The sequence below is a fragment of the Nanorana parkeri genome, unplaced genomic scaffold, assembly GCF_000935625.1.
Source record: "Nanorana parkeri isolate BGI_ZX_2015 unplaced genomic scaffold, ASM93562v1 scaffold166, whole genome shotgun sequence".
Taxonomy (NCBI): domain Eukaryota; kingdom Metazoa; phylum Chordata; class Amphibia; order Anura; family Dicroglossidae; genus Nanorana; species Nanorana parkeri.
Genome location: NW_017306434.1, coordinates 656,441 through 665,655, shown reverse-complemented (window position 1 = coordinate 665,655; position 9,215 = coordinate 656,441). Strand labels below are relative to the sequence as shown.

The 9,215-nt window shown below is 49.0% G+C and overlaps 1 protein-coding gene across 1 annotated transcript in view; it reads left to right on the top strand.

Moving 5' to 3' along the window:
* Positions 1-9,215, top strand: part of LOC108785532 — an 11,212-nt gene continuing 1,997 nt past the window's right edge. The window contains exons 1-2 of the mRNA XM_018554619.1: positions 1-248; positions 7,601-8,253. Coding sequence (XP_018410121.1) covers positions 7,613-8,253 — 641 coding nt within the window. The 5' untranslated portion in view covers positions 1-248; positions 7,601-7,612. The remainder of the gene's footprint in view (positions 249-7,600; positions 8,254-9,215) is intronic.

The window sequence follows — 9,215 nt, the reverse complement described above, 5'->3', positions numbered from 1 at the left end:
TAGGTTGCAGCAGCAGCAGGTCTCCTGATGGTGGTGGGGGCCCCTGGATTTAAGGGCCCAGATTTCCTCTGCAGGCAGAGCGCACATACAGGTCTGCTGTGTCTGAGCTTCTCTCCTCCTCCAGCCTCTCACATGTTCCTGTTTTCCTCCCTCCCCTCTGCAGTGTCATTGTATCTCCTCCCCAGACCAGGCCTGTGTCTGCTTCTCTACAGTCTCCCCTTCCAGGCAGTGGCAGCTCTGCTCAGCAGGCGAGTATATAACCTCCTATGCTGCATGCCATGGTGTATATAGCATCATCCTCATCCTGCTGTCTCACCGTCTTCCTCATCCCTGCTGTTGTAGCATTGCATGCATGTTTATTGTGACCCATTACAGCTGCAGACAGGGCCCCTGGCCCCACACTGGGGTCCCTGATGCTCTTTGCATTTTGCTGTTTCATTCCCCCATCATTATCCGCTGCAGCTTTTTGTTTTTTGTCTTCCTCCGGATCGTCGGAGGATTCTGAAGATTTACGGTATATGTTGTCAGCCGACATCCATGTTTACACCAAAACAATCGTCAATATGGGTGCTGGTAACCGTTTTGCGGTGGGCGGGTCACCTCGCTGTAAACGATGGCACCCATGGCAACCCGGTCAGCAAGCGTCTCTCAGTGAGTACATTGAATGCAGGTCGGTTGCTATGGTTACTTTCAGAATCAACCCAAGGTACCGCTGATGGCCATCGCTCCCTTGGGGGTCTGGAATAATTTACGCCCCTCAAGCTGTGGTGGAACTACAAATCCCAGGGGGCACTGCAAGACTCCCTGAGCCAGTTGCTTGATGGAATTTGTAGTTTCACCACATTTAGAGGGCCCGAGTTCCCCCACCGCTGCCGCAGAGTCTTGCTGACGATCGGCGATAGAGAAACGAGGGACCGACTCTGCTGGAAAAGGTGAATGGCCATCCTCTGTTATTAACTGCTTCCCGTCCAGCCGTTGTATATAAACGGCCGGCCGGGAGCTTCTTAAATGCAGGTGGGCGTTTTAAAACGTCCTTGTGCCAGTGGCCGTGCATGCCACCTCCTCCTGCGTGCATGAGCGGGGAAACTGTCACTATTTGAAGCAGTCGGCGATGGCTATTTACATACAATCTGTCCAATGGCTGTAGAGCCACTCGATCATTTGTATGCGGTGCAGAACGATGTGCCCTCCGCCGTCGCCGGTCCGCAGCTGCGTGTGCCCAAATCTGGCACAGTGGCTCTGTGACAGGAGATCAGTACACATTTAGGCCCCATTCACACTGAGCGACATGAAAACCGTGCGATTTTGAGCGCAACTTTTTCCTATTGGGCTGTATGCAATCAGGAGCAATATCGCTCGAAAAAAGGGTCATGTAGGAGCGACGAGCTACAAGCGATATTGAGCCACAAGATGTGAACAGCTCCATTGAAATGGATTGGAGAAGCTACATAGAGCAAAATCGCGTGGAAATATGAGCGATATCGCTGCAAAAATCGCTCGATAAAGCGCTCAGTGTGAATGGGGCCTTAAGGATGGGCTCGGGCGTGTTCGCAGCTGCACGTGCCAAGCCCGCCAGGAAGCTGACAGCGCCAGTCACAGGCACTGGGACATTTTCCCTGTCCCCAGCTGCAGAGATCGGGAAATGTCTCAGTGCCTGTGATTGGCGCCGCGCGCTGTCAGCTTCCTGGCGGGCTCGGCACGTGGAGCTGCGAACACGCCCGAGCCCGTTCTTATACACGATCTCCCTCTGATCTCCTCCCCGATGTCAGAATGCAGGAAGTGATGTATATTACATCACTTCCGCATTCAGCTGTCACTTTCTGACTCGTGAAGCAGATCTCTGGTTCATCAGCTTCTTTGTCGGGGTCTTACAGATCCCTGATGTCTCCATAAAGGAGGACCTGTCACGGTAAATTGGCTACAACATAGAGGACTTCTTAGCCTCCTATGTTAAAGCAATAAAGTTGCATATAAAAAAACAACAACAACCCACAAACATTTTTTTTACATCCCCTGCCCCCACATACACGCACAAACATGCGTTGGTGTGCGCCTACGTGTAAAAATGACGATTGCGCCGCACATGTTACATACCACCGCGAACGTCGGAGTACAAACAGTAATTCTAGGGCCATCAATCACTGATAACACTAAATTAATGAGCGGTTAAATCGCTTAAAGCGTCGCCTATGGCCAATTTTGGATGCGGTCGTTTGTAGCCATTCCGTGGGCATGTGCAGTTTTAAAGCTTGACATGTTTGGTGTCTATTTACCCGACGTGACCCCGCCTTTTATATTTTACCAAAAAATTGAGTAATAATAAATGTTTCATAACATAATAAAAGGGAAAACAGTTGTTTTTTTTCCGAACTTTCTGTACTTTTTTTGTTATATAGTCAAAAATAAAAACCGCAGTGGTGATCAAATACCACCAAAATAAAGCTCTATCTGTCCCCAAAAAATGGTATAAATTTTGTTTCAGTACAGCGTTGCATGACGGAATAAATGTCAGTCAAAGTACCGCAGCGCCGAATACTGGAAAATGGCCGGAACAGGAAGGGGGTATAAACATCCCGGTCAGCAAGGGGTTAAAGTGTGTAATCCCTAACTGAAAAATATTTTCTTTGTATCCTAAACATCGGCCGTGTTTTTTTGTTTTTTTATATAAGATATTTGTTTTCATCTTTTGTTTTTTTCTATCCTCTGTTGCATATCATTGCTACTGATTAAGGCCCCATTCACACTAAGCGACACTCACCTCGAGCGGATTTCCGCGACGGTTCGGGCGACGATCACACGACCTTCACCGTCGTGCTGCATTAAAAAAAGGAAATTTGCGCGACATCGCGGGAACAAGGGTCCCGCAGGCGCGACTTGCGACCGCGACATGGAGCTGTACATTAAGACAGCTCCATTGAAAACCATTGGCCGGCGACTTCTCGCCATATCGTGCGGCAAAAATGCGTGATATTGCGGCGGAAATCGCTGGCTTTTCCGCTCAGTGTGAATGGGGCCTCAGGATGGGCTTGGGCGTGTTCGCAGCTCCACGTGCCGAGCCCGCCAGGAAGCTGACAGCGCCAATCACAGGCACTGAGACATTTCCCGATCTCTGTAGCTGCAGACCAGGAACATGTCTCAGTGCCTGTGATTGGCCCTGCGCACTGACGGCTTCCTGGTGGGCTCGGCACGTGGAGCTGCGAACACGCCCGAGCCCATCCTTACTGCTGATCTCCCGCAGCCACTTCCTGTCTACATGTGCTTCTCCGGGTGATGGTAATAACAGTGGACCATGCCTGGGTAAGGGGAGTATTGCCCCGTGCAGCGTGATGGACCCGGTTTTTAATGCATCCGGAGCTGCAGGAAGAAGCGTGCAGGCAGCTCACGGACACGCATGTATGGATGAGTCTATCAACACGCAGGAGCTGTGCACCCTCACACGCTACTTCCTGCATCTCCAAGTTTGGACAGCCACACGCGGATCTGGAACCATCTGGGTGCGGCTGTCAAAACTCTGAGCTGCGGGAAGCAGCATGTGAGGGCGCACAGCTCCTGCGTCTCTATAGACTTACATGAGCAGTCTGCACAATTCTTCCCGCAGGTCTGGGTGCATCAAGAATAAGCCCTTCATGCTGTAGGGCAAGGGTACCTAAATGGCTGACCGCAGTTTGGATATGGACCGTGTAGCAGTTCTATCTGGACTGAGATCGCCAACTAGGTAACCCAGCGCAGGTCCCCATTTCTCCTCAGTCATTGGCTGCTAGGACCGCAGCCGTCCTAGCAACCAATGACGTCAGCTTTGTTCCCACCCAGCTTTAAGGGAGGACGGAAGAGTATTGTCTTCTGTCCTCTCCTGCAGCCCGACGTCTGCCCCACTTCCCAGCTCCTCCCATCCCTGACTCCCAGCTCCTCCCAGCACCGCCTCCTGACCACTATAGGCACTGCAGGAGGCAGCGCTGGGGGAGTTCTCTGCACAGACTGAGCCGCCCGATGGGACTAATCAGCCAGAGAGTGTGAGGGAGATAGCGGGGCTGTGTGCACTGGCTGAGCTGTGCATGCAGGAAAGTGAGGACATGTCCTGGCAGAGCTCCATGTACACCTCCCTGTGTCCTCCCTTCTCCTGTCCATCTCTCTACCAGGTCCTGCATTACAAATTAATGTGACAGCAGCATTTTAAAAGGGCACTCTAGGGACAACCAATGTAAGGGGGCACTCTGATGGGGACAATTACTTATTAGTTGTCCTCATCAGAGTGCCCCCTTACATAAAGTTGTTGCCATCAGAGTGCCCCCTTACATTAGTTGCTGCCATCAGAGTGCCCCCTTACATAAAGTTGTTGCCATCAGAGTGCCCCCTTACATAAAGTTGTTGCCATCAGAGTGCCCCCTTACATAAAGTTGTTGCCATCAGAGTGCCCCCTTACATTAGTTGCTGCCATCAGAGTGCCCCATTACATTAGTTGCTGCCATCTGAGTGCCCCCGTACATTAGTCTATGCTCCTTGGCTCCATCTAGTGGTGGGAGTGCTGTGAGAACAGCATTCACCCTGCATATGGCTGTGGGGTAGTGTTCTAACTAAACCCCTTTGTGTGGTGAACAAATTTGGTTAATTTGTTAGAGGTAAATAGAGGCATGTTTCAAAGGCAACCCACAGATTTGATGTCAATGCAGATTCCTGCCGCCATAACACATGTGTGCCGATAGCTGCTGCAGTCCGGCCTTTGAAAAGCAGTGACAGCGGCCGCAGCTGTTCGGATGTAGTCAGACACCACATCCCAGGGATCATTTGATACTAATCGCAGGTGATCAATGGTGCCCAATACCGGCAGTCCCCGACTTACATACAACTCCTACTTACAAACTGCGGCTATTACTGTACAGCAGGGGTAGTTGTAATGCTACCGCGCTCGTGCCGACGAACAGTGCCCGCCTTTTTGGGTCTGGTTCGTAGTACTGTATGTACATTAAAGGAAGTTGGCTCTTGTTAGACGTGCAGACGAGGAGTGCACGCCTTTTTGGGTCTGGTTCGTAGTACTGTATGCACATTACAGGAAGTTGGCTCTTGTTAGACGTGCAGGTGAGAAGTGCCCGCCTCTTCTTCCGGGTCACTGAGGTTTTTATTAGTGTCTGTATCCGCATTAGAAAGATTTAATCTCACTTCCTGTCCTTGAGGCAACAGGAAGTGAAAGGAAATCTACCCCTAGGAAGGGAAATTCACTCCTGTAAGAGTGATCATGGGAAAAAGGTGTCTCCGCTGAAGCTTTATTACCAATCCTTGTTTCCACGACAACCCAAAATTTTCAAAATCCAATTGTCACATGGACAGGAAGTGAGGAGAAATCTTCTGAACAGGTGCACATGCAGCAGAACAAACTTTACAGTGGGGTTAACCCTTCCCTATGCTATCCAAAACAAACCAAAACGTGGCTGGAGTTACACTTAAAAAATGTACCTGTTCTAACTTACATACAAATTCAACTTAAGAACAAACCTACAGTCCCTATCTTGTTGATAACCCGGGGACTGCCTGTACAGCTGAACAGCTGCGGCCACCATTCAGCCTGTCATTGCTTTGCAGCTATTCGCACACACCTGCCATTCTGGCCACGGGAATCTGCATGTTCTTGCCACCAGAATCCGCATGCAGCCCTAATTGCAGGTATAAATGGCGCCTTACAGGAGCTGTAAAGTGCCAGCATATCCTCTCCTCTTATAACAGCAGCATTGTAATAGAAATGCATACTAGAGTTGTTTTTGATAATACAATGAAAGCTTACATGAAAAAAATCCCTTTTATGTAGTGAGCGCTGCCTTCCGTCTGCCGATCGCTTCCATCAACTTCCTGGATTCCCAGCGTGCTTTGCATCTCTTTTCCTGCTGCTTGATGTGATGCAATCCCCATTTCTCAAGATGACATATCCCATCATGCATTGCTTCCAACAAGCAATGATAATGTTACAGTGTTCAGACGCTGAGTTGTAGTTTGGACGGCAGGCTCTGTCGAAGTGGTGATGCAAGGATACAAGAAAGTGTTTATTTACAGGGCTGAGTGAAACTGTGTCAGTACATTGAGGAAGCACATATGTTCATTTTTACAAAACTTTGATTTTTTTTACATTTTGGCAATATTATACATAACCTGGTACAGTCACATTTGCTCATTACATATAAGCCCTGCTTCATAGCACAACAGAGTAATCGTGCCTTATCAATACAATGGGCAGAGCCCTGCCAATAGCCTTCAGCTGAAAACAATATACTTTTATTAGTGGCTTACCTTGCATTTGATCTTCTTGCAGCAGCCGTTTAGTATGTATGACAAACCCACAAGTCTCTGTATGGGGTATGAAATTGCTTTACTGTAAACCTGGCACGATGAAATCAAGAGGAGTAGTGTGGAGGACTCCCGGATACCCCACCTGGGTACCTCCGCCAGAAGACTGCTTCCTCACGGCTCAGGCACAGGAACAAGTGATTATAGGAAAAAATTCACCCAATAACTAGAGGACACCAGTATTGAGTGAAAGCAGGACTGACTTTTATTAGTAAGCAGCACCACAATTTATACACAAACTAATCTCGATAAGGGGCATGATCACATCACAAAAGATACTGCCCACCCAGAACATCCTGGCACCTACTTAGAGTTCAATGTTCAGGGATACCCACATGTGCACATATAGTTCCTTTTGGGGTGATCCTAAGGGAGCGGCGGGGTTTCCGGGGTATAGTTCAACAGCTCCAGTCTCTAAAAAAGGGACGTTATCCGTGGCTGGGGGACGGAGCAACAGCGCTCCAAAGCTCCATCGAGAACCGCTTGTGTGTAAACGTCCAGGAGATCCGTTGCCGCGGTTACTGAACCTCGGTCTGCAATACAGGGCATAAAGAAACAGGGTTCCCGATGGAGTTCCCTCTTAGTAACCACCCCGGCCACTCCCCTACCATGAATACAACAATCCCCAAAAGATGGACATGGTAGAGTAAGGAGCGGCTGAAGCGGGCGATGAATACTTTCAGCGGGTACCGCTTCTGATCCCAGCCGACTAACAGTTTCAGGGAATTCTGGTTGGGACCCGGCAGGCAGGGAGAAGCATGACGGGGACAGGAAATGGGGAGGGGGGATGACAAATGGGCAACACAAGGCAAAACACAAGCACAGTGATCACTCTCTTTGGGGAAGATGTTCACAAATAACAATGTTACGCAGCAACCGGAAATAATAGGAAATGAGAGAAATAGGTTCCTGCAGCCTGTATCCATGACAAGTAGTTATTGTAAATACAAGGTAGTCTTCCTCTAAAGCCCATCTCCTGCCACCAGCCACCCATCCCTACTTCCCTGAAACGCACCCAAACACATACACCTTTATGTTAAGTACCTTAAATGCATACAATAATGCTGTCTCCAGGGGGTCCAGTGATGTCACGGGTCCTTCCAAGGGTGGCTATGATTGCCAGATGACAACACAGAGGGTAGCGCTGGAACATAGAGAGGGTGGGGAAGAATTAAAAATAAAGCTGGTTTAATACTACATACAGTCATGGTCTTGAAGGTGTACCCATATTTTATCTGCGCCTCTGCATCTCTTTGGTTTTCTCTTCCAGAAAGGAGTAGACATGGCTGAAGTGGAGATAGCTACAGAGGCATTATCTGGAGCTCTGGACTCGCTGGCCACTCCAGAATCGGTCAGTTTTAGTATTGCCATCGTCGGACCGCGAGGATCAGGAAAGACCACACTAGTCCGATCTCTTTGCCACCAAACAGAGCAGTTCAGTCCAAAGTTCTTAGACTCGTATTTTAGAGGAGAAGAAGGATCTCGTGAAGCGACGTGCCATATATACCCTTCTCTGCCTAATGTAACTCTTCTGGATTACCCAGGGTACAACCACGGAGATTCACCCACTGCGTACCTGGAGGGCATCAAACCTGAGAACGTCCACTGCCTGGTGATGACGGTTGGGGAGGTCATCTCTGATGCTGACCTGCAACTTCTGGGAACCCTAAAACATTTAGGGAAACCCTACTGCGTGGTGCAGACCCATGTTGACCTCATGTTGCATACTGAGAAGAGGCAGCAAGGGAAGAATTACTGGAGAGGCCAGACACTTTTGGGCCTGAGGGGGAAAACAGAAGAGAGACTGGGTGGCAGTGGGCCTCAAGGAGCCCACATCTTCCTGGTGTCCTGTCTAGAAGCCCCGAATTTTGACTTTGTGGAGATGGTGGATTATATTGAGAGGGAGTTGCTGCAGTGGAAGAGGTGAGTGATGAGTCCCTCACATAATACCGGCGGAATCTTTTACATATGCATCAGGGCGTCAGAACTGGTTAACAAAGGGGAGGACACAGAAGGTACAACAGGCCCCAGTGCCATCAAGGACCCAGCTTACAAGCCCCGAGTCAATGAGAAGTAATCTTCTCATTGACTCGGGGCTTGTAAGTGGTAGGGGGAGTTTGGTGGCCATTTTTGAGGGAAGGTCATAGGTCAAAATGAAAACTGAGATTTTCACATGGGTGGACTCATATTTATTTACATAGCGCCAACATTTCGCTCATCGCTTTACAAAATAAACAAGATATTATAATTCAAGACAAGATGGTTAGGAGAGCCCTGTCCGTGAGAGCTTACAATCTGTGTGGAATTAAGTGACCAGGAATATGGATACAAATCAATATATAACTTGTTTTGAGATAATTAATAATATATAATACCATTGTAGCACTCACCCCCGAAGGAGCCGCTAAATGCCCGGTTCATCTCTAATCTGTCTAGGGCCTGATTCTTCAGCTGCCCACCCATTAGCATTGACCACCCTTCTTCTAGGCCCCACAATAGCTGATGTCCACTCCAGGAGTATAATGCAGAATAACTTTTATTGAACATCTTCACTGGGGAGAGAGGGTATAGGGATTCGAGGCTTCCAGAGTGTAACAAACATAGGCTCCAGACTCACCAGACCTGGTTGGGATATCAGTGTAGATCCATTTGGGAGGCAGCGGATGGCAACTGAAGTAGCAGATGAGCAGGATGAATATAGAGCCTCAATAGGAAAGACAACGGCCATACTCCTGAAGTCCTCAGGTTAAAGGAACTTCAAGAGCCATTATTGGTCCTGGGTCTCTTCTTCCGACAGCAACACAGACCTCCTGCATGTTGGAGGCCTCAGGGAAACATTTCCCTCACACCAGCCTATGCCCAGCCTCAGGCCTTGCCTGAGGGGG